The sequence below is a fragment of the Panthera pardus genome, unplaced genomic scaffold (genome assembly GCF_024362965.1).
Source record: "Panthera pardus isolate Hobbes unplaced genomic scaffold, ASM2436296v1 HiC_scaffold_11, whole genome shotgun sequence".
Classification (NCBI taxonomy): Eukaryota; Metazoa; Chordata; class Mammalia; order Carnivora; family Felidae; genus Panthera; species Panthera pardus.
In genome coordinates this window covers 34,068,991-34,094,982 of record NW_026526666.1, presented here as the reverse complement: position 1 = coordinate 34,094,982, position 25,992 = coordinate 34,068,991, and the positions used below count along the sequence as shown (strand labels likewise).

The 25,992-nt window shown below is 37.7% G+C and overlaps 1 protein-coding gene across 4 annotated transcripts in view; it reads left to right on the top strand.

Annotated features, from left to right (window-relative positions):
* CLCA2 (chloride channel accessory 2) overlaps positions 1–20,730 on the top strand; it is a 36,888-nt gene extending 16,158 nt beyond the window's left edge. For 2 of the 4 annotated variants that reach the window (XM_019414037.2, XM_019414039.2), the window contains exons 10-14: positions 1,956–2,180; positions 4,972–5,242; positions 8,570–8,740; positions 12,520–12,753; positions 20,192–20,730. In XM_019414037.2, the coding sequence (XP_019269582.2) occupies positions 1,956–2,180; positions 4,972–5,242; positions 8,570–8,740; positions 12,520–12,753; positions 20,192–20,637 (1,347 nt within the window). In that variant the 3' untranslated portion in view covers positions 20,638–20,730. Of the gene's footprint in view, positions 1–1,955; positions 2,181–4,971; positions 5,243–8,569; positions 8,741–12,519; positions 12,754–16,770; positions 16,850–20,191 lie in introns of all 4 variants that reach the window. The other 2 variants (XM_019414040.2, XM_019414038.2) reach the window with 2 other exon arrangements.
* The last annotated feature ends 5,262 nt before the right edge of the window (positions 20,731–25,992 follow it).

The window sequence follows — 25,992 nt, the reverse complement described above, 5'->3', positions numbered from 1 at the left end:
TTAACTCACTCATTAACCTTATTGGAATATGTAACAATTCTTGCACAGAAGGCTTTTAAAAGAGCTTCTTGGTGTCACCAGAGCCAGGATTCATCCTTACCTGATGCCTGTTTTTCTCAACCCTAGTAGTAATTTCCTGAAAATTGCTACCTCGGGCTTTTAAAGTCTGTAAGCAGAACTTGCTCCTTCCTAGTGGCTCAAAATGGGGATGGGGTGGGGTTGGGGGTGGTGTAGAGCTAAGACCAAGATGACAAATAAGAAACTGTTTCTTAGGTTTAGTTCTATAATAACTTTCCATCAATCAAAATCCATTTTACTTTTTTTTTTTTTTGCTTTTTTAAAAACTTCTTTGAACCTCCTCCCTTGTGTTAAAAACATCAACTATTTCATTAAATTCTAAACAAATTTAAATATTTCTTCGACTTCTGCAATTTACTTGACTTTGCTCACAAAGGCTTCCTCTAATCAAGCCATTTAAAAGGGCCAAGTTTTTTCTAAGTACTTTAAAGATATTTTGAACATAACTGAGGGTTTGAACAAAATTTCATCTGCTGTTTCCTCACAGATGGTAAGTTAACCTGCCAAGTTAATGACTTGATGTGAGCAATGAAGTCAGTTAAATTATTCTTAGAAAATATTTAACATGAAGATTATATGTACACAGCAAAGACAATAAGCACAAGTTTATCATTAGAAGTGAAAAAAAGGGGAATCATAAATGAGAACATGTATTTAGAAATTAGATTACATTTGGCTCTTCTGAATAATCTTCCTACCCTGTGATTTCTTCTTTAATGCTATGACATAAAAACAAGCGTTTAAAAATGTTTTCAAAAATTTAACAAAATATTATTCATATGGCTCAAATTTGCCTTATGTTCTCAAACGTGGCCACCTCTCCCCAGCGTATGTCATTAGCCCCATTAGACTATGGACAGAAACTATATCCCCTTCAGCAGCTCAGGCCCAGGGCACAGAATGTGCCCCAGTAGTCAGCAGTCTACAAATACTTATAAGATGGATTTGAACAAATAATCCACAGTGTCTTTGCTGTCATCCAAATGACACCAGTGAATTTTTTATGCTTTCTGAGTTTGAGCAATATTGCAGCGCATTACTTAGTGTATTTATTTAATAAATAAAAATGTCCAAAGTTATTTTTACGCTTGTGTGTGTTGTGGATACACAGTGATTCAACGTAGGGTCTCTTGGTGTCTGCCGGCCTGGGCTCTATTCCCGTGTCACCTCCTTGTATGTGACACTGCACATGTTACTTCTCTAAGGCTCTGTCTCCTCATCTCTGAAATGTGGCTAACAGCAGTAGTCACCTTAAAGCGTTTTCAAAAGGATTAAGTGAAGTAATATATGTAAAGCATTTAGCTCAGTGCCATCACTTGTATGTACTCTGTAAGTGTTGCATGCGTGCACCTACATGCGTGCGCACACACACACACACACACACACACACGTGTTCACGTGGCTTATTGCAGATGGCTAAATAATTCTTCTAATGTACCCAAGCTCCCTGAAACTCAGTGTTTTATTTCTTATTAAAATATATAAAAGTATCTGGAGAGATAATATATAAATTAAACCACTGAAGCACATTCACAAACAAAAATTTTTAAAGCCTGTTAATTGCTGATCTGAAGCTAATGTTGATTTGGATAACAGACAGTCTGGGAACAGCTAAAATCAATTGGTAAAAAATAATGAAGAGACATTTGTATTAACTATGACAATACTTTATATCTTCTGTACTTCTATAATATGCAATATTTTGCACTGGCAAGGTATTTTGTGAAAAGTGATTTATGTAAATACAGTACCTGTCAGAATTTAGTAATTTTTATTTTTGCCAATGTATTTTTGTTTGTCCTGGAAGTAAAGAAAAAGATGGGATGTTTACGCCTACCACTAGAAACTTTCATGTATATTTGTATTCTCTTGAACAGCTTGAAAGTACGGGTGAAAATGTTAAACCTCACCATCAACTGAAAAACACCGTGACTGTGGATAACAGTGTGGGCAATGACACTACCTTTCTTGTCACATGGCAGACCAGTGGTCCCCCTGAAATTGCATTAGTTGATCCTAATGGAAGAAAATACTACACAAGTGATTTTATCACTAACCCAGCTCTGCGGACTGCTCGCCTCTGCATTCCTGGAACTGCTGAGGTAGATGCTGTGAGCTTTGTTCACAATGACAACATTTGGTCAAGCACATGACTTTCAACTGAATCACATAATTAATTAAATGCATTATGTAAAGAAATGCTATTCTGATACATCACAATTTTACTTTATACAAAGGCATTTTGTGAATGTTAAAAATTTAAGAGAAAAAGGGGTGCCTGGGTGGCTCAGTCGGTTAAGCGTCCAACTTCAGTTCAGGTCATGATCTTATGGTTTGTGAATTTGAGCCCCGCATCGGGCTCTGTGCTGACAGCTCAGAGCCTGGAGCCTATTCTGTGTCTCCCCCTCTCTGCCCCTCCCCTTCTTGCACTCTGTCTCTCTCTCTCTCTCTCAAAAATAAAAATATCAAAAAAAATTTTTTTTAATTTAAGAGAAAAAAACAAGGTTTGTTCAAAACTTTAAATAATGGAGGGGTGCCTGGGTGGCTCAGTCAATTAAGTGTCTGACTTTGGCTGAGGTCCCTGAGTTCACAGACTCGGGTTTGGCTCAGGTTTGATCTCACTGTCTGTGAGTTTAAGCCCTGCATCGGGCTCAGTGCTGACAGCTCAGAGCCTGGAGCCTGCTTCAGATTCTGTGTCTCCCTCTTTCTCTGCCCCTCCCCCACTCGTGCTCACCCTCTCTGTCTCTCTCTCTCTCTCCCTTTTTCTCTCTCTCAAAGATGAATAAACATTAAAATTTTTTAAAAATTTAAATAATGGATACCAAAGTCTTCTCTCTTCAACAGTAGATATTAATATGTATGCAGTATAAATAATTTCTTTTTGCTTACTTTCTTCTTTATAAAGTTCACATAGACATAGTTATCTATAGGCTTGGGGAAAAATCTAGCTAGAATTTATAATATGAATATATGCAATACATACATTTTTGAATATCTGCTGTGTGATGGATCTTGTTCTAGGTGCTTTACAATAAAACACCATGATAGGAATAAGAACAGGGTACTCAGAGCATCCAGGAGGGATGCACAGACTTCTGGGGAAGGTAACAGCCTCCTGGAAGTAAAAACATCAAAACGGAAATATGGAGAATAAAGGGGCCAGAGGTGTCAACGACATTCTGGGCAGAGGAAAGAGCACATAGAAAGGCTCAGAAAAAATAATTCTATTTTATTATAATTAAATTATAATTAAAGAGTTATAATTCTATAACTCTTCATAGAAGAGTAGGTCAACATGGATGAACTACACAGCAGCATGTAGGGTGGAGATTTAGGGGCAGGAAAGAGAGGCAGTGATGAGGCTAAACACATAAACAGAAGCTATGTCAGCAAGGGCTCTGTATGCCAGGAAAGGTAAGAAGAGCCTGAACCCTAAAGGTAAAGGGAACCACTAAAGGGTCCAAGTAGGCTGGGGGATTGCTCAGGCCCACTCTTGCGCTGCCTGAGTGCAGTCCTTAGCATCCTTGGCCCTTCCTGCTCCCAGGTCACCGTGGAAACCTGTGCTGTGGCTTCCCTGCCTCTGGGTTTCACCTCTACCCCGGTGATTGTTCTGAAGCATACATCTGACCAAACCTTGTCTCCTGTTCAAAACTCATTGGTGGTCTCAGGATAAAATCCATGTGGTTACTATTACATATCAGGCCATTGACATTCTGATTGTTGCCCAAGCTTATTTCTTAACCCTCTTGCCAAACATCCTCTGCTCTGCTCCTCCTTACTTTTCTCCCGACTCATCGCATTCTTTTTACATCATATTCTTTGTACAAGGGCCAAGAACACTTTACCTACTTTTTGCTCCCTTTGCCTGACCTCTTAGGGGCCCTGTAGCAAAACACATATTACACCCAAAGAGAAGTTTTTGATACAGAGATCTGTGCTAGATGTCTATTACTAATGTTATGATTACAAAAAAAAAAATTATTGCGAATCATGACTTCACAAGAAAATGGCCACGCACATGAATTCCAGTGAAGAAGGCTGGGTAGGGTGTGGTGATACCTTAACTTTCCACACTGAGTCACAAGTTAACCCCTTGCTTTCTCTCTTTTCCCTCAAGCTCTACTTCATTACTCCTGTTATGTCCAGGGTTTAATAAGATGTAACAGCAAGAATGAGGAAAAAGAAAACATTCATGTATAATCTCATCCAAAGAATAAATTTCTTAGCAATGGTATTTAGAATGGTATTTAGAATTTCTTAGAATGGTATTTAGCAATATTTCTATAAATTAACACAGACATTGTAGGATCCTGACTTATTAAAAATATTGCTCTTTTTCTTGGTCTCTAATAGGGTATGTGGGTTTTGTTGCTTAAGATTTCTGTATATTGGGGGTGGGCGTTGAGGGACATGGAGGGAAGGAAGGATGCTATCGCTTTTTAAACCCAGGTATTCACATAAATCATAATTGTTTACTTAATTTGCTGTAATTTTCTCAATTGTAGAAAAGGAATAAAAACATTGAAATTTCTTTTGGGTAAAGGGGCTCAAATTAATATTTGCAAAATACTTCAGGCTGGACACTCATCATTATCTTCTAAAAGTATGAATCAAAATGTGTCCTCCCAACAAATAAGTTCATGGTAAAATTCCCTGAAGAGTTACCTAACGATAAAAGTGGGTTGTGCTGTGAAAGCCATGTAAATGGTGAATTGTAATACCCTCACCGATATCATTTTTCCTACATTTGTTTGTAATTCCTTTAAAAAATGCAACATCAACAAAACAAGGAGTAAAACCCTAGAAGCTTAGGCTCATGCTTTAAAACTGAGGGATGCTTTTTTTTTTTTTTTTTCTTCACACTTGACAAAACAAAAAAGCTTTGTTTTGCAGCCTGGGCTCTGGACCTACACACTGAACAATACCCACCATTCTCTTCAAGCCTTGAAGGTGACGGTGACCTCTCGCGCCTCCAGCTCAGCCATGCCCCCTGCCACTGTGGAAGTCTTTGTGGAAAGAGACAGCCCCCAGTTTCCCCACCCTGTGATGATTTACGCAAATGTAAGAAAGGGGATTTATCCCATTCTTAATGCCACTGTAACGGCTACAATTGAGCCAGAGACTGCAGATCCTGTTGTGCTGAAACTTTTTGACGATGGAGCAGGTAACAGGCAATGTCTTGTCATTTTTCATGTTCTCAAGAGGTGTTGTGCCAGGGTGCTGCAGTATCGATCTTAAGCTTATCTGTAAAATTCCTTCAATTATTTTTCCCATCCAATCTTTTAAATTTTTTTAATGTTTATTTACTTTTGAGAGAGAGAGAGGGAGAGAGACAAAGTGTGAGAGAGGGTGAGGGGCAGAGAGAAAGAGACACAGGATCTGAAGCAGGCTGACAGCACAGAGCACGACATGGGGCTCGAGCCCACAAACGACGAGATCATGACCTGAGCTAAAGTTGGATGCTTAACCGACTGAGCCAGCCAGGCGCCCCTCATCCAATCTTTTGAGGGTCTCAAGTCCTCAGAGAATCACTGACATACTGAGTAGCTGCAGGTCACATCTGCACAAGGAAAGAGAATGTGAACTTGGGAAGAGTCCCCTTGAGGGTCCTTGGTGTGGCTGTGGGGTGAGCAAAAGGGTGGGAGGAAGTAGCTTGACACCTAGGTCTTGGCTTTTGGTTGGCCAGTGACACTGGTAACACAATGAGGTCACACAGAACAGGCTTATACGTCCTTGTGGCAATTCCCGTATTCCTCTAAGATTCACCAGCTGTATTAGTCACTGAAATAATAGGATCAGAAAATTAAAATAACAAATGAAAACCCACGAAGTGAGATGCAGTAGTAGTCTCCTCAGACCCAGCTATAAAGAGAAAATTGGAAGTTGGAACTTGTGACCCAGGAGATAACCCTAGACTATTCTTTAGCCAAATAGCAGGGTTGATAGGAGGGCAGAGCCAGTGTGTTTGCATGTGCGATTTGCTCATGAGACCACCAGGCCAGCAAGCGTAGTGGAATCACACCACAGATTCTCCTACCAACCACTGGGAAAACAAAGTAAAAGAAAACAAAACCCGACTTCAAGCACTCATTCTGCACATGGCGTTCAGAGCCTCATCATCATACATCACAGACAGCACAGCATCAGGCCAGGAAAGAGCAGCACCTGGACTCTTTTTGACTTTTAAAAACAAACTCCTTTGTTGTTTTATCTTTCCTGTTCTGTTCTTTCCCTAAAGAATAAGAATTTTCCTCAGAATGAGAATTTACCTCGAAGTCTATGTTGACAGCTCCAAGTGTTTGATCTACTAATAAAACCATACTCCTGCTCTCCGGTGTTTCAAAGATACATTCTTTTTCAAGAATCTTAGGTTTGGCAACACATTAGCATCCTGCCATGGCAAACTTGTATGACATTTGAAACAAAAGTTCCTTTGAAAGATTTCAATTCAAGCCTATCTCAGAGGGACACCAGAGAAGTCCTCTCATTTTGCCTGTTGGAATGGATCCAAATGAGCTTCTCATGCTCTGATTGCTTATCCATGGCCACACCTTTTAGCTTTTGTATATAGTCCAAAAATGCACTTTGCAGAACACTTCTCCTTTGCTTCAGTCTGTGGGCTGGCCTGGAGAATAGTTCCTGTACTCTTTGGAAAGATCACCTACGTCAGCTCAACAACTTTTGTATTTATTCCCTGGAACCATTTCATTTATTTGTTGTCTACATTTATGCTCTAATGAAAGAAACAATGGAGAGTATTTCTTAGGCATTTTAGGTAAATTTAGGTTTTTTTTTTTTAAACCCAATACTTAAAACACACGTACATAGCTAACACTTCTTTTTATAATGGAAGCAGTATTTACCTGCTTCCAAATTAATGAACAATAATAAAAATGTATACTGATGAAATGCTTTACAATTTAAAATGTACTTTCTCATGAATACTCTGAAATACTCAACACAACAGCCCTGTGAGATGAGTTGTCCCTGTTTTACAGATGAGAAAATTGAGGCTCAGAGAGGTTGTTTTATAGCTACTGAGTGGCAGATCCAGACCTCAAAATCAAGTCCCATGACACCTGAGCTAGTGTTCTTTCCCATTTCTTTCTGACTCAGGGATTAAGGGAGGTGGGGGTGGTAACTGTGGCAGAAAGATTTTCCTTTATCATTTCTTAACAAAGGTAGACCTGATTCCTCAGTAAACCACTAAATACCAAGATTTCATTTCTTCCCAATAGACAAAAAAAATTTCCAGGATGCCTGAGTGGCTCGGTCAGTTGAATGTCCAACTCCTGATTTTGGCTCAGGTCATGATACCATGGTCATTGGATCAAGCCCCGCATAGGGCTCCACACTACACATGGAGACTGCTTTAAGATTCTCTCTCTCTCTCTCTCTCTCTCTCTCTCTCTCTCTCTCTCTCTCCATCTGCCCCTCTGCTCCACTTGTGCTCCCTCTCCCTCTCTCTCTAAAATAAAAAGAAAATTTTCTAAACCTACTATGATAATAAGTTGCTTAGCACTTTGTATTTTAATTAAATATACTCCTACTTTTCTCATGCTAAGGAGCAGCCCTGCCTCCACAGTGGGGATTCAGGAACACTGCAGGGGTGATACAGGGCTAGGGTCCAAAGTGGAGTATGTGGTATGAACTGACTCTAGGATAGGACAAGCCATTTGCCCAGGGTGGTCATCTGCACGTGAAGAGTGAATGTGTTTTGCACTTGGGCTGAGCTCTGCCGTCCACTGCTACCCTGTAGTCTAACTCTCCCAGGCTTCCTGCCTCCCCCATTCAGTCACGGACTTGGTTTGGACATGAACTGCTCTCTAAGGATCAGCGTAAAAGGAAAGAAACCTAGCACTGGCCAAGCTTTCAGAATGCCTCCTAAAGCAAAGCACAGTGGACAGAAACAAAGCCTGTCAACCTCCAAGTCAGCAAGCCCCTTAGAATCTAGAACAGTTCCATGTACCCTGTAATGAGAAAATTAAATAATTTCACACAACTTAATCAACTACCAGAATTTTTTTCCCCAATGAGGGCTGCAGGATGTTCATAAACCCCTTGCAATTTTATGAAATGTGTATATGAGCATCTCTATTTATTTCCTAGGAACAGAATAGCTTTTATCTCAAAAGGGTCTCTCTCATAAACAAAAAGAATATGCTTGGTTTCCATGAAAAACTAGTATTATTTATAATGATAAGGAGAGCTCTAAAGTTGATAATTAAATGTTTTATTAGCACTGAAATAGGGTCCATTCACCTTTAGAGAATAATTTTTCAGAGGTTTAGGAATCACAGGGAGAAATTAAGGAGCCACTGGATTTTAATATTAAAAGTAACTAGAACCACGACAGTATAAGCTAAAATGGGAAGAACCAGGGGAGTAAAGCCTATTTTTTATTTTAAAGCATATTTATTTTAATTAAATATTAGTAATCAACTATGATGACAGTGTTGACATTGAGCTTTTTTTTTATATATATATGCAGGTGCTGATATTATAAAAAATGATGGAATTTACTCGAGGTACTTTTTCTCCTTTGCTGTAAATGGTAGCTACAGCTTGAAAGTGCATGTCAGTTACTCCTCCAGCAAAAGTGGCCTAGCCCACTCTGTTCCCGGGAATCGTGCTATATACGTACCAGGTTACATAGCAAATGGTAAGAATCATCAGCACTGGTGTTTGAATAAACCTCGTTTAATGTATACATCTCTGGTGTGTGTGTGTGTGTGTGTGTGTGTGTGTGTGTGTGTGTGTGTGTATTAGAGAGAGAGAGAGGGGAGTGACGGAAAGAGAGAGTTGGAATTTCAAAACTCTTTATGCGTACGTCAATGCATAATTTGTTGGCCATCTCTTCACTTCTCAGTGATTCTTGATAGTGGATAACAGGAAGGCAATAGATAATTCCTACAGATATTTTTATGTCTTCATTGCAGCCATTAGTTTGGCCTCTTTCTTGTGGCTGTTTCACCAGAATTACTAACAGATAGAGATTTATTGTGTTTTATCTCAGTTACAGCTCCTGTATCTCCTTTATAGAGGTTTCAGGAAAAAAAAAAAGGCAAAAGTTATTAGCAGTTGAAAGAAAAAAAAAAATGGCCCAGACGATCCACACCAAAAATGAATTCCTGAATAAATATGGATTTGGATGTTACAGACAACTGAGTTATTCCTGAAAATGTCCTGTCTTCCTTCAAGATAAAAGCACCAAATAAGTAAAAGATACACATCCTTTCTTAACACCATTATTATAGTTCCTGAAGGGAAGCAGTGGTTAAAGTACAACAGACAGGGGCGCCTGGGTGTCTCAGTCGGTTGAGCGTCCGACTTCGGCTCAGGTCACGATCTCGCGTTCCGCGAGCTCGAGCCCCGCGTGGGGCTCTGGGCTGATGGCTCGGAGCCTGGAGCTTGCTTCCAATTCTGTGTCTCCCTCTCTCTCTGCCCCTCCCCCGTTCATGCTGTGTCTCTCTCTGTCTCAAAAATAAATAAACGTTAAAGTATAACAGACAAACAAAAATATGCTATAATCATCTTAAACAATCTCAGAAAACATTTTTAAACATTCTTATTTCCAAAACTGCAGAATCTTTTTGCTTAATTTTAATGTATTTTATCAGCAATAATTAATCATTTGGACACATGATTCTATATTTTTGTTCTTTAAGTAGAAAATAATCAAGGTGCTCCAGTGAATTTGCATCTCCTGATAATTTTAGTGATGTCTAAAATATAATTTACTCTCTCATATATTTATTTTGGGTTACTTTGAAACCAATGTAAATCAAATTGCAAGGTAATGTGGTTTTACTTCATAGATATGATTTCATATGTAGCTATAATACCTTACTTGTAAATAAATATTCCCTCTTTCATTTATACATTAAAGATTTTTGAAGGCTTACTAGGTGACAGGAACTAGGAACTTGGGAGAACAGGTAGAATAAGGCCGCATTCCTACTGAGGAGCTTGAAGGCTACTGTCTGGTCTGCTATCTTTCTGAAACCTGTGAGTTTAAAGGATATACACACATATTAGCATCTAGTGTATAGAGATTAGAAAAGTAATATACAACTGTGCTTCTATCTGTGTATCTTGGAGATGCCCTTAGCAGCATAGAAAGAAAAAGGTAGGTTTCCCTAAGCATTCCTACCAAACATAACATTTATCACATCACTTTTAGATGATCACCTGGAGCACACACCTCGTTAAAAAATGGGAGCTGCTCACGCCGCCTGGGTGGCTCAGTTGGTTAAACATCTGACTCTTAATTTCTGCTCAGGTCATGATCTCACGGTTCGTGAGTTCGAGCCCTGCATTGGGCTCCGTGTTGATGCCGTGTGGAGCCTGCTTCTAATTCCCTCTCTCTCCCTCTCTCTCTCTCTGCCCCTTCAGCCCCCTCTGTCCCTCAAAGTAAATAAATAAACTTAAAAAAAGGGAGCTGCTCTATTTTCACACCACTAAATCTCCAGACACAGTAATGTCTGCATCCTTCTTCTCCTCTCCAAAGACCAGTGTCTCTGCTGGCTTCTGCTCTGGATCCCATCTAGCCTGCCCATCCAGAGGCCTTGTGAGCTCACTTTTGCACGGTCCCACTCTTCTGGCCCCTCTGAACCACATTCAAGCATGATTTATTACATCTATTTTAACTGGTCTCCCTTCAGATTCTGTCTACCTCCCTGTCATCTACATCCTTGACATTAGTCTAATCCTGCCATCTGCACTTTCTCACCTTTAATTTACCACTTTCTATTCATCGCAGTCTGACTTCCACCCAAATCACTCCACTGGAAGTGCTCTGGCCCCAGCCACCAACGGCCGCACTGCTGTTAAAGCCAACGAACGCATTTCAGTCCTCATTTTATCTGACCTTAGCAGTGTCTGCCACAGCTGACTGATTTCTCCTTCATCATATACTGGTTTCTATGATCACCTCTTATTCTCTGGAATTTTTTTGTTGGGCTCCTTTCCCAGTTCCTCCTTTTCTACCAAGCCTCTAACTGTTGGCAATTTTCAGAGCTCAGGCCTAACCTTCTTACCCTATCACCTGTAGCCACACTGCCTGGGTTTGGAACCTCGCTCCTCCATTTACTAGCTTTGTGATTTGGGGCAAGTTACTTAGTTTCTGTGTACTTCTGTTTCATCATCTTGAAAAAGAGGGGTAATAATTGTACCCTCCTTGTAATGGTGATAGGAAAATTTAATAGTCGATCCACACAAGGTACTTAAATAAGTACTTGGCACGTAGTGAGCCAGGCAGTCAATAAATGCTAATTAACACTATAGTTGACATTTTTATTAGGTAACTTCATTAATCCATATGGCTTTAATAATACCTATATGCCTATATCTTCCAAATTCACAAGTTTAAAATTATTAAATCTAGATAAAACCTCTTTTTTGAGCTTAAAATACATATCTAACTGGCTCCTTGTCATCTTTAATTAGATGTTTTAGAGGAATCACAAACCTTGTAACTTACATGTTTAATCTCCTTCTCTTTAGCCTGCTTTTCCTCTGAAGTTGCATATTTTAGAAACCTGGGAGCTGTTTCTTTTTCTTTTTCTTTTTTTCACCAACTTTCTTTCCTGTACTCCATATTCAAATCCAGCACCAGCTTTTATTGATTTATCTCCAAATTACATCTCAAACTGCCTACTTCTGCCCTCCTCCCCACTGCTGTCACCCAGCCCAACCTGCCATCCTCCCCATCTGGACTATTGTAGTGGCTATCTAAAGGGCCCGCTGATTGTTGCATTAGAACCCATTCTCCAATGAAGGCAGCTAGAGTAACCTGTTAGAGAGTAAATGTGACCATGTCACTGCCTTGCTTCCCCATAGTTAAACTCTAAAATCATTACAGTGGCCTGCCTACATGAGCTTCTCTCTCCTGTCTTATCTCAAACTATTCTCCTCCTTGCTTTAATTTTTTCTTATTTGCAAAGCTCTTTAGTACCTCAGAGTTTTACACAACCTGTTCCCTTTGCCTAAGATATTATTACCTCCGCTCTTTGCCTGACTGACTCCTACTCACCCTTTATGATACTTTTAAATGTTACTTCCTTGATAACACTATAAATTACGTACCTGTGTTATTTTTCTTCACAGCACCCTGCCTTTTTTCCTTCCTACATTTATCACAAGTCATAAACATGGTTGTATTAGTATGACTATAAATTCTGTTTTATAGTTTTGAGATACTGTTTTGTCTGTGATTACTGGCAGAGCATATACCCTCAATATACTTATTTAGTGAATGGAAGGATGGATGGATGGATGGATGGATGGATGGATGAATGAATTATAGAATAAATAAACTCAGTTATTCTAAAGATGTATTAAAGAAAAAAAGGTTTTAAAATGTCTCTCAATAATCTCTCAAAACCAAGCTATTCAGGAGATTCTAATTTGTTGTTTTGGCCATTCTTTTCATGGTCACAGGTAACATTCAGATGAATGCCCCAAGAAAATCAGTGGGCAGGCATGAGGAGGAGCAAAAGTGGGGCTTTAGCCGAGTAAGTTCAGGGGGCTCCTTTTCCGTGCTAGGAGTTCCGGCTGACCCCCCTCCTGACGTGTTTCCACCATGCAAAATTATTGACCTGGAAGCTGTAAAAGTGGAAGAGGAGGTGACTTTATCATGGACAGCACCTGGAGAAGACTATGATCAGGGCCAGGGTAGGCTTCTTGGTTTCACTATCTGTTTCTCTACGAGGTAGAATTTCTAATAACTATGCCAGGGGTTAGTTGGGTAAAAATGCTTTGGGGGCTTAGAGCTGACAGAACTGCAGAGAGTTGTTATGAAAAGCTCTGAGTTGTTCATAAGGCATTACATGGAACGAGAGTCTAGGGACAAGAGCTTGTCAGCTCCCCAGAATTGAGAAGGCTCTGGTAAACTAACTGACACTCATCATCTAGAACTCTTGATTGGAAACATAAATACCATATGCAAGAGTAGTCTAGTCAACAGAAATGGGTCCTGCATTACAGAGCATGGACTTCCAAATACTGGAGTTATTTAGTTTTCTGAAGATTAGATAGTGAATAATGAATTCAAAGATTTACAAGTCAAGGTTAGGGGAATAATTCCCATAAGTTATGCAAAACTTGGTGCATTTTCTGCCCCCATTTCTGAACCTCACTTTCATCAGGGAAACTAGAACCAGGTCCCTTATTTGGCCTTTCCTAGCCTTGTTTGGATGGACATTGATGAACTTCTTTCTTAACTTTCCTTTTTCTAAGGCCTAAGCCAGCCTTCAGGCTTCCATCATCATTCCTTGACCCTCATAGCAACTCAACATAATAACTTTTCTGCAAGAATTGCCTTTCTAAACATCTTTGCCATCACCAAAACATGGTTATCATTGATTACACATTAAATGGTTTATTTCCTGTTGCCTCTGATTGAGATTCCTATAGGAACCAACATTCTCTATTGAAAGGTTTTTGTCATTATCAGTCAATAACAGTAAACACCTTGGGCCTTTGCCAGTCTTGCTTCCAACTTGGGCCATTGTTTTTTGGCTTAAAATTTTCTGTCCATTTACTACATTCACCAGAAAGCATCTCAATTACAAATAATTCTGTGCTACTGAGGAACATCAATATTGTAGCTTTGTCTTCTAATTCTTTTATCAAACTCTGTCTCTTCTTGCCAGAGGAGAAGGAAGTAAAATATATTCTGAATTAAGAATTCACTTAATTTAAAGATTGGAGATATGAAATGATTGAAACTCTGGGATGGATATGCCCCTTGTATAAAGGAAAAAGCTGTAACTCACATCTCAGGAAAAAAATTCTTCCTTCTGTGGCTTTAAGTCTAGCTGTTTGATCTTTGGCAAGTTGCTTAACCTCTATTGGCCTCAGTTTCCTTATATGGAAAATAGGACTACAAATATTTATTTCATAAGTTATCATAAAGAATAAATGAAGTGACATATAAAAATCAGAAAGGGAAGAGAAAGTATGCCAAGTTTCCTGGGCTCCTCGTTTGCATTGCTGTTGTCTTCTGTAGCCATAAACACTCCCATCTGTATTTAAAGGTAAGAGTGGTGCCTGCCACCTAGTGTTCTCACTCTTTCCTCACTGCCTCAGACATGCAGTGTGCTACATGAGGCAAAAGCTCAAATTCCCATCCCTACTGGGAACTGTTCTTTCGGTGCCCCAGGAGTTTCAACTACACCACTAAATTAAAAGAGTAGAGAGAGGGGTGCCTGGGTGGCTCAGTCGGTTGAGCATCCCACTTTGGCTCAGGTCATGGTCTTGCAGTTCACGAGTTCAAGCCTTGCATTGAGCTCTGTGATATCTCAGAGCCTGAAGCCTGCTTCAGATTCTGTGTGTATCTCTCTCTGCCTGTCCCCTTCTTGTGCTCTGTCTCTCTCTCAAAAATAAATTTTAAAAAACATTTAAACGTTTTTTTTAAAAGAATGGAAAGAAAGTGTGTGGTATTGGTGGTTATTAATGGCTTGGAAAGAAGAAATACAACCATATGGGGTGTTAGAATTGGTATCACAAAGGGCATTAATCAAGGGAATAGAGAGATCTCCACATAACCTCACTGATGAGAGGGATGACTGAAGCAGATCTGGCTATTATGATGTCAAAACCATAAACCACAAAAGATATGTTGGGAGATGGCTGGATGTGTATTAAGTTGCTGAAATCACTCAGTCATAACGGATTCGGTGGCTCAGCAATGGCAAAATTGACCAATTAGTACTGAATAGACCAACTAGCAAGTAGATTCCTATTTAATTCATAAACATGTGCTTTTATTGACTCCCCCCCCCCAAATTATTGTCTGGAAAGGTGTTGTCTTCACGTCTATGACCAGAGTTAGAAATAATGGGGGTATGTCTCTGGTTAGCAATGATAAAAAATGTGAATATTCTTAAAAACGTTGTTAGCAGTAAAGGAATATCTAATATATGCACAAGCATATCAGTGTATATCCAGGTGCCCATTCTTCACCATACACAATGTCCTAAAAACGATGACCAATTACATGTTATAAATAAAACATTAGCAGATCACCATTATGTCTGGGAATGTATACAGGCTAAGCATTATGGAAACGGGTTACTTCCTTGGGTTTTCATTATAAGTCTGGGGTAAAATACTTGTTAAAATTCAGCACCAAGCATGTGACATATCTCTGCTATAAAGTTAATTTCTTTTGTATATCTTTCCAGAAATTGAAGTGAAAATATATTTACTAAGTAACTATTAATACTCAGCACAGTGCTAAACATTATATAAACATAATTTAAGATGGTCATTGCACTCCCAAGAATTTATAATCCTATATTAAGGGGAAAAAATAGTCAAAAACACAGTTTAACACCATGCCATCTGTACGGTTTGGAGAGGCCAGGTTCTTATCCCAGGAGCCTGGGCAGAGCCTTTGGACAACAAAAAAAGCACCAATCTTGTGCCTACTTCCCTGCACTATATTCCCTACATGCCTAACAGCCTGACCTGCACACTCTTCCTCAGACATCTTTTCATCATGTTCTTATATAACCATTGTTGAACACATTGTCTTTAAAAATTGTTAAAAATGTGCTGTTTCTGAGGAAGCTGCAGTGACAGCAACTGTTCTTCCCATTATACCCTCCCCTAACCCTCAGTTATGCTTCCGAGCTGGAAGAACACTTAGTAGAAGAAACCTAAAACAATCCTTAGGGGATAGCTTGGATGTCAAATGAAGAGAGGTAGTAGGAATTGTTCTCACTAGTGAAGAGAGAGCTCCCTAAAGATGGGACCAAGTCTTCAACTTCCTCTGTCCTCAGTCTAAGCCCAGAGCTTTCCATACTAAGAATTTATTGGTAAAGGTGCTAATGAAGATGTAAGCCTCAGTAACTGGAAAAGAACAATTACTGGGAAATAAGAAATAGGAAGGAGTGTAGTCTAGTGGGAGGCTGCGTAGCATAGTGTTAAGGTACTGGGTTCTAGAATCAGACACAGCATGTTTTACCTGTGTAACCTGAGACAAGTTACTTAATTTCTCTCACTTTCTGATTTTTAATCTGCAAAAGTAGATAGTAAGAATAGCTACCTCAGAGCATTGCTGAGAATTGAATGAGGTAAAACACAAAGAGGGATTAAAATAGTGCCTTGTCCATATTAATTGCTTAGGAAATACCAGCTTTTGTAACATTTTGGAGACAGAAGGGACCTTAAAGACAAGCTAATCTGACCTTCTTGTTTCAAACGTAAGGGAATGAACGTGAGAGTTTAAGTGTCTTGCCCAAGGCCATAGAACTACTTTCATTGGCTAAAATATACTGTTAAAGCAGAGTTAGAGATGAAACCCAGAGAGATACATACCTAAGAGGTCAAAGATGCAGAAAAGGCCTGATTTCTCTTTCTCACAGCGACAGGGGCAACACAACTACCGTAAACAGAAGGAGCCTCTCCATGAATGTATGGGCTGAGTTTGTTTTCAGTCTTTGCAGTTTCACAGCTGTCCTGCATAAAGTTTAGTAGGTGCTCATGGTAGAAAGTGCATGGGATTTGGAGTTAGAAGAAAGAATTTGGTTCCAGCGATACAACTTTCTAACTGTTGACCATGTCACCACATTTAACCTCCGACTCCCCATCTTTTTATTTTAAATTTCACAGAGGGGGGCTGTACATGTGGACAATCTTTGTAAATGCTAAGGCTTATGAAATATTACTTGTTTCATTATCCAGGAGAAGACTCTGGGAGAACCTCATGGAGAGCTTTCTCCATAGAGAACCACAGACATAGGAAAAATGGACATGTTCCACTGTGAGTGTGGAGTAGATGGTCAGCCTCGCTTCTTATCCATGTCTGTCCCCCTGTATTTGAACTGCAGCAGGGAGCAACTCAGCTCCAGTGCTCCAACTCAGCTCCCAGAGGGAATTGGCTGATTGATAAATTTGAATATAGAGGCTATTTTCTTTTAACAACCTTCTCTAAGGGTGCTTTCCTTTAATTACTATCCAGGAAATAGAAATAGTCTCATTATTAAAAAGTAGTATAGATTTGGAAACTGTTCAAAACACAGCCATCAGAAAATTTTCATTTTTTAATTAAAACTTGGAATGTCCTATGGTTTTCATTCCTTAGAACAAAATCTTTGTTTGGAGCTGCTTTGTCCATTGTTAAATGTATTTTTAGCCATTTCAGATAAGAATTATGATCTTATTAGAGTGTTAGTACTATAGGTGGTTTCCTTTTTTGCATCTAGTGATTCTTTGTTATTAATTTTATTTTTGAATTGGTAATACATTCACGTGGGTTGAAAATCAAAACAGCACAGCAATGTGAATGTAACACATAAAAACGTACTGACCTGTACACATAAAAAAATGGTTAAGATGATAAATTTTATGTTATGTGTATCTTACTCCAGTTTGAAAACTCAAAATAATATAAGGAACATCAAAACAATTAAATTTCTGCCCTCAGCTACTCCAAATTTGGCTGTTCTATAACATGCAGTTTTCTTAACTTAGCACAGTTTGCCTTGAATTAATGTTTACCATTTCACATATAATGTGAGAATCTTTCAAAAATATAATTCCGTGTACCCTTCTGTCATCTTTTGCGGTCTCGCTGGCATTTATCGTATGTCTACGTTTTTATAAAGCCCACAATGCATTGGTATGGTTTTTGTTATAAACAATCACTTGTACTTTTAAGAAATTTTAAAGAGAGAAATTGACCCTTTTTAGTCACCCAGACTGTCAGCATTTCTAGTCGTCTTCCTTGCTGTAGGTCTGAATTTTTATCCAGCATCATTTCCCTTGTTGCTCAGGTCTTTGAGTGAAATTCTCTCAGGACTCATTTATATGAAAATGTGTTTATTTCACCTTAATTTTTTAAAGTACATTTTCACTAGATATAGGATTCTTGGGCAATAGATTTTTCTTTCAGTACTTAAATAGGTCATTTCATTGTCTTGTTTTCAATTTTTTTCTTATGAGAAGGCAACTATCATTCTTACTATTATGTTCCTAAGTGTAAAGTCTTTTTTCCCTTTGACTATTTTAAATTATTTTTATCTTTGGTGTTCAATAGACTGACCATGATGTGTCTCAGTGTGTTTTTCCCATATATATTCTTTTTGGGGATTGCTGAGTTTCCTGGATCTGTGTAATATTCTTTCTGACCAGATTTAGAATATTTTCAGCTATTATATCTTCAAAAAAATTTTGTTCTATTCTTTTTCTTCTTTCTTTCTTGGATAATATTAACATAACATAACATAACATAACATAACATAACATAACAAACAATACCGACACTAAATGGATAGGACAGTAGGTCACAAAGATCATTGAGATTATGTTTGGTTTTTCTCTTTTTTTCCTGAGTGCTACAATTTGATTTCTATGCACTTGTCTTCAAGCTTACTGATTATTTTCTGTTGCGTCCAATCCACTCTTAATCTCCTATTTTTTTTAATGTTTATTTCTAAGAGAAATAGACAGAGGGTGAGTGGAGAAGGAGGCAGAGAGAGGGAGACACAGAATCTGAAACAGGATCCAGGCTCAGAGCCCAATGCGGGGCTTGAACTTGGGAATGGCGAAATCGTGACATAGGCCAGTGGGATGCTTAAAACTGAGCCACAGGCACCCCCCCCACACACACACACACAGTCTCTATTCTTAAAGCATGGCTCTTCCAGTGTATGGATATTTAAGGGCTAATAACCTCCTCTAACTTGGCAACACTCACACTCCAAAATCTATATCTATACCTATATATCTATATAAAACTCTGCTCAGTTTTTCAGCCTTCTAGCTATTATTTGTCTCTTGAGTTCTTAATGTTTCACCCATACATGAATAATTGGACGTCTCCCGATGACTTGAAAAAAGTATATAGAGTTGGGGCTGGTCCTTCTCCAGCTCCTTCAATTTTTAGCCCTTCTGGTAATCTCTTCCTCTGTCCTCTGATTTCCAGATCCAGAAGGTAGCTTTCAGATCCAGCTATCTGTACAGGAGAGGGAAGTGCCTTCAGAGGAAAAGCTGCATAAACATGGATCATTCCTACTCTGGTTTCCTTTTTTTTCTTTTTTACGGATTGTAACTCCTCTTGTTTCTGCCTATTTTTATCTGAATCCAGTGCTTCAATGGCTTTGTGTCGTTGTTCTGTTTTTTGCTTTCTTCAGAGTTCATACCCACTATCTGCTGGAGAGTTAGTCTAATAGAAGCCACTTAGCCATTACCAGAACTCAGAATTAAACTTTTACTGTTGACTTAAGTAACATATACTTTTGTCACTTAACATTTATGCTTATATTTTTCTTAAGAGGATATTCCCCATGTAGAAGTTTTTCATTTTATGTATTCAAATTTATCAATTTCTTGTTTATGGATACTGAATTTTGAGTTTTAATTATAAAGGCCTTTCCTACTTCGAGACCATACTGGAATTTACCTATTGTTTCCTACTAAATACTTAATATTTTTATTTTTTACTCCAAACTTTTTGATAATTATGGAGTTTATCCTGAAAAAAAGGTTTGTGATATGGATCCAATTTTATTTTTTTTACAAAATTGTACCCAACTGTCACAACACCATTTATCAAGAAATTTGTATTCCCCCGCCCCATAAATTTGAATTTTGTGTCTATCATATGCTAAATTCCTGGTTGTATTTTGGCCTACTTTTAGATATTAGTTTATTCATGTACCAGAACTGTAGGCTTTAGTTATAGAAATATTATAGTGTTTTTATATCATATAGGTTTAGTCCTTCCACACTGCTATTTTTTAGACTTTATATGGCCAACCCAGATTATTTATTTTCTGTTCAAGTTTTACAATAAGCTTGTTAAAATGGAAACTAGAAGCAATTTCAATAGAATCATGTAAAATTTACAAAATAACTTAGGGAAAAATAACATCTTTATTATGTTGAATCTTCCTATTCAAAAAACATAATAAGCTTTTCCTCTTGCTTAGGTTTCAATATGAGTTCTTATATAGTGTTTTAAAGTTTTGTTCATACGCAATTTTTTGTTACGTTTATTTCTAGGTATTTTGACTTTTTGTTGCTATTCTCGTTAGTCATTTATAATAAGCTAGATAACTTACCCAAGTGACTTAACCTTTCTATTTATATTTTTTAATTTCAGCTAACAGCTATGAAATAAGAATGAGTCAAAGCTTACAGAAAATTCAAGATGACTTTAACAATGCCATTCTAGTGAATATATCAAAGCTACTAAGTCCTCAGCAAGCTGGCACCAAGGAGATATTTACATTCTCACCAAAGCTTTTCACAAATGGACCTGACCATCAACCTGATGGAGAGACACAAGAAAGCCACAGAATTTATGTGGCAATACGAGCAATAGATAAGAACTCCTTAAAGTCTGCTGTATCTAACATTGCCCAGGTATCTCTGTTTATTCCCCCCAATTCTGCTCCTGTACTTGCCAGAGACCATCTTATATTGAAAGGAGTTTTGACAGCAGTGAGTTCAATAGGAATCATTTGCCTCACTATAGCTGTAACAGATTATATTTTAAACAGGAAAAAGAGAGCAGACAAGAAAGAGAATGGAACAAAATTAATATAAACAAATGTATAGAGTGCCTTCCTTCTTAGATATAAGATCCATGGCCTTTGCACTTTATAAAAACATACCAATAAAGTCAAATTGACATCAGAACTATTAAAAATGCTTTGAGTTTTTGTATAATACAGGTCAGATTTTTATATGCTAAACAGACACCAAAAAATATTTTATAACACTCATTTTTGAAGGAAATTAGGAAACCCTTAAGCTTTGGCGATGGACAAAATAATAAAAATTAGTCACCAAGGTAATGTCTTTAAAAGCAAAGGCAAGGGCAAAGTTGAACTAAAGAATCAAGAAAAGCTTGTTTTATTGTAGAGGAAAAATAGCCCTAAGTAGAGAAAAGGAGTTTGGTATAACTGTCTATATGAAGCAATTGTTCAGTTACTTTGATTAATTTTTCATTCCTTATCTTTTCAGAACAGGTTGCTTATTTATGACTAAAGATCACGCTGCATTTTATATATGAAGCCCCTGTTGTAAAGTTCTTCACTTCTTGCCATTTGGTTAACTATACTAAGATCAAATCCCACTGCTAATGCTCAGATATATCTTTGTTCACTGTAAGAGTTAACATTAACATGTGGATATTATCCTTGTCCCCTGACAGAGATTTGATAACAGAGGTCTATTGAATTTATTGCGTATAAGTTTCTATTCTCATCAAAGCAGCTTTCCAAGTTATTGCCTTGGGTGTTATTTAATAAAAAAAAAATGGTTATAGCTCTCATAAGGCTTTAAGTAAAGAAGGAGACATAGTTCTGAGCTTATTTTAACACATACATGGTCTACACAGTTTTATCTGAGTTCAACCAAAGAAGAAGCCATGGGGCGGGGGGGGGGGGGGGGGGGGACATACTGACCTTTAGAAATGATTAACTGATTCTATCTTTTGTTTAAAGAAGACTCTACAGGGGCACCTGGGTAGCTCACTTGTTTAAGCACCTGACTACAGCTCAAGCCATAATTTCACGGTTTGTGAGTTCGAGCCCCACATCAGGCTCTACACTGAGAGTACAGCCTGCTTCAGATTCTCTCTCTCCTTCTCTCTCTGCCCCTCTCTTACTCTCTCTCTTTCTCTCAAAATAAGTAAACATTTAAAAATAAATAAATAAAGAAGACTCTAGGAATCCTTTCTCCATCAAAGGTTATTTACCTATGGGGGTCAGAGGTGAATAGAAACACAGGTCACAAGGAAATAAAAATCTTCTTTCATCTAATTTTAATATCCTTATGGTTTTAAGATTATTGAGCAGTAGAATCATTTGCTTTGTATATTAAAGAACTTTAAAAATTTATTGAATAAATACAAACAATAAAGTGGAATAGATCTATTTTATAACCAGGTCCAATTAAGAGTGAAAATTAGATTAAGTTCTGGAGAAGGGGGGAGAAAACTGGGTAACTGGGACAAGAAGAAAGAGAAAGAACACATAAAGCCTGAGTCGGAGACTCAAAGCAGTGCTGAGGGGTAAAATGGCCAGAAAATCTCTCACCCAGGCTGCCTCCTTGCAGTTCATACTACATCCCACGTGTGACCTGTTAATGTTCTAAATCTCGTAGTGCCTAAAGTTTTCCAGATGCAGACTTCAAGTCCCCACTTGGCAGTCAGTCCCTTCTTCCTCTATTGCCATCATGCTTGCTAGTCTGGGATTTTCTTCTCCGTAGCTTCCATGAGCTGGAAATATAGAATGCTGAGATAGGGCATGGTGGGTTTTAAGTCTTTAAGTGTTTTCCTCATTTTACAGATAGGAAAATAAAGGGTTAAGAGAGCACTGTGCAGATTAGCAGCAGAAGTATATAGGAGTAGAGCCCCATTCTTATACTACTCCTTTACTCTGTATTTAAGAAGGTGTGGGAAGATCGTGAGGATTATGCCTAGAAATATTTAACTCTTTTAAGAGCAGTTAACAAGAGAACAAGTCTGGTTTTGAGGAACCGGATTTGTTTATTTTTCCATCTTGTGTGTACAGGAGTCAATAAATGGACTTTATTCCCAAAATTAGTGAATTGAAAGAGGCAAAACAAAATAGATTAAAGGTGTTAACATGAGTAGCTGAAATGCATTGTAGCAGGGTAGAAAGGGTGATCTCATAAAGCAGGTAAAGCAAAAATGTTCAGTAATGAGGAAATGAGGCATTAGACAACAAGAAAGATATAATAAATGTGGTAAAATATTGATTTAGAGATCGCAGCAATCATCAATAGAATAGAGCCACTAAAAAGGATGTGACATTGATCTTGACCAAATGGTGGGAAATAAAACAGACAAGAGTTGAGCCAAGGAGTATGAGGAATTGTGGTCACTGGTGAACTACCACATGAATAGTGACATCATTGAAGATTTGATCTGAGATCGTAAGAGGAGGAAAAATGTGAGCCAGTCAGTTATCTGGAGGGGGAAGAGAAGACTAGGTAGATATTATTATTATCTTCCAATGCCAGTATGGTTGTTGTTATTCAATAAATAGAAATTTGTTTTGGAAACTGAGAATATCCCCTCTATTTTTTTCTCTACTCTTAAAAGAAAGATAGCAAAAGAAGTTTAAATCTGAATGGAAGTAAGAGAGAAGTAGGAGGTAGAAAATTTCTAGGGGATGAGTTAATAGAGTCTATGCCCTGAGCAGATTGCTATTTATGTATGCACTGTTGACTGCCCCCCAAATATAATTTACACATGCATGTTAGTATCAGAAAGCCTTCCAAAAAAAAGTTACTTTATTTGCTTTAGGATTTTCCCTCTGCTATAATATAATGATTCGTAGAAGAGTTGATCCTGAAAAATAGCATTCACTTAAAACTTAATGTGACAAATCCAATTGCACTAATGGCAGGGTTGTTCATATGAAATGAATCCTCTTGCTAACAGGTATAATTCTATCTATCTATCTATCTATCTATCTATCTATCTATCTATCCATCCATCTATATATATATATCATAACTTGTTGAAGGTATTAGACACCAAAAAAGAAAAAAAAAAGTAGGTAGAAACTGGTAGAAACCCTTGAAAAAAGGGAAGAATTCTAGGTGAGACCCATATTTAACTAGCTTTTCCCTCTGAAGGCATTCCCAGTTTGCTCACAGCATCTGGATAGAGCCCAAGCAGAAAGTGGCAGTCTTACTGGATTGACAAGCTGAGGTAAGAGTTCTGGGTTGCCAAAGCAGTTGGAAATTGAGGGAGAAATTCCCCAAAAGGAAGCAATTACAAGGGGAAGCTCTCAAATCTGTATCCTCACAATCCTTAGGTGAGTCCTAAGCTGCAAAGGAATCTAATAGAAAACAAGAGCTTGGAGGCTAAAAGAGTTAAACATAGATTTCAGTAACTGCCCAGTACTAGGGAGAAAAAAGTTTACTCAAGTTACAGAGGGTTGATAAGAACCTTGTGTTTTCATTGAAACTCCAGGAGGACCATATTAGGGATAAGGACCACGTCCCCAGACTAAGAGTTATGCTGTAGAACAAGAGCAAAACTGAAATAGATCTGCTCTCACAAAGCCTAAAACCAAGTCTCCACAGAATCAAGATGATTCACCAATAATTAACTACTGCTAGAAGAAAACATATACTGATTCTCTACATCACACAGTATATAATAAAAAATTAACAGACATGCCAACAAGCAGGAAATGTGTCCCGTAACTAATAAAAATCAAAATCTGTTAAGAGAAGATCCAAAATTTATCCAGATTAGAAATTAGCATCCAATGAGTTTACAATAACTATTATAAATATAGTAAGTTATAGGTAAAAATAGGAAAAAGTAATGAAAAGAGAAGAAATTTCAGGAAAGATGCCAAAACTCTAAAAAGAAGTAAATGAGAACACTAAAATAGAAAAATACAATGTATGAAAGAAGATTTTTGTAATGGATTAACAACAGACTGGTACTACAGAAAAAATGATCAGATGATTTGAAGAAAGAAAAATGGAAATCATGCAAACTGAAGGAAGCATTTCATTTTTTAAAAATGGAAAAGCCAAAATGATAGGTGGAACACTATCAAAAAGTTTAACACACATAACAATTAGTCCCAGAAGTAGAAGAAGAAAAAAGGGAGCATAAAAATATTCAAAGAAATATTGGTTGAAATTTTTCCAAATTTGACTTAAACTATCAGCCTATAGATCTGAGATCCTCAGTAAACCTAACATAGGATTTATGCAAAAAAAATAGCACCTCAGTATATAATAGAAATAATGACTGATTACTCATCAGAACCAGTTGAGACCAGAAGACAACAAAATGACATCTTTAAGTGATAGAAGAAAAATCTGCCAATGCAGAACTCTCTATTGAGCAAAAATACCTTTCAAAATAAAGGCACATAGATAAAAGCTGCAATCGTGTTCATCAGCAAGAAATACCAAAGTAATTTCTTTAAGCTGAAGGAAAATGTCTGGTGAAAATACAGATCTACAGCATGGAATGAAGATCATTGGAAATGATAAATAGGTAAATGTAATATATTGTTGGTTTTCTTTTTTTACTTTCAATTCCTTTAAAAGGCAATTGACTGTTTAAAGTAAAAATAAAAACAATGTGTTGTGTTATTAATAACATAAAGAAGTAAGATGTATGACAGTAAGAGCAGAACAGACTTACACTGTTGAAAGTTGTATATTCAAGTAGACTGGGATCAATTAAGAAGGCATATTATAATTCCCTTGTCACCCATTAATAATAGAGAAAGGTATATCTAAAAATCTAATAAATGTGATAAAATGGAACACTAAAACTAACCAATTACCACAAAAGAAAACAAGTAAGATAAAATAAAGGAACAAAAAACAGAATGAAATAACAGAAAGCAAATAGCAAGAAGGTAAGCTGAAAGCCAGCTAAATTAATAATTATATTAAATATAAATAGAACTACTAAAAAGCAGAGATTTTTTGACTTGATTAAACAAAAAGCAAGATTCAACTATATGGAATTTATTTTATTTTATTTTTTTCAATATATGAAGTTTGTTGTCAAATTGGTTTCCATACCACAACCAGTGCTCATCCCAAAAGGTGCCCTCCTCAATACCCATCACCCACCCTCCTCTCCCTCCCACCCCCATCAACCCTCAGTTTGTTCTCAGTTTTTAAGAGTCTCTTATGCTTTGGCTCTCTCCCACTCTAACCTCTTTTTTTTTCTTCCCCTCCCCCATGGGTTTCTGTTAAGTTTCTCAGGATCCACATAAGAGTGAAACCATATGGTATCTGTCTTTCTCTGTATGGCTTATTTCACTTAGCATCACACTCTCCAGTTCCATCCACGTTGCTACAAAGCGCCATATTTCATTCTTTCTCATTGCCACGTAGTACTCCATTGTGTATATAAACCACAATTTCTTTATCCATTCA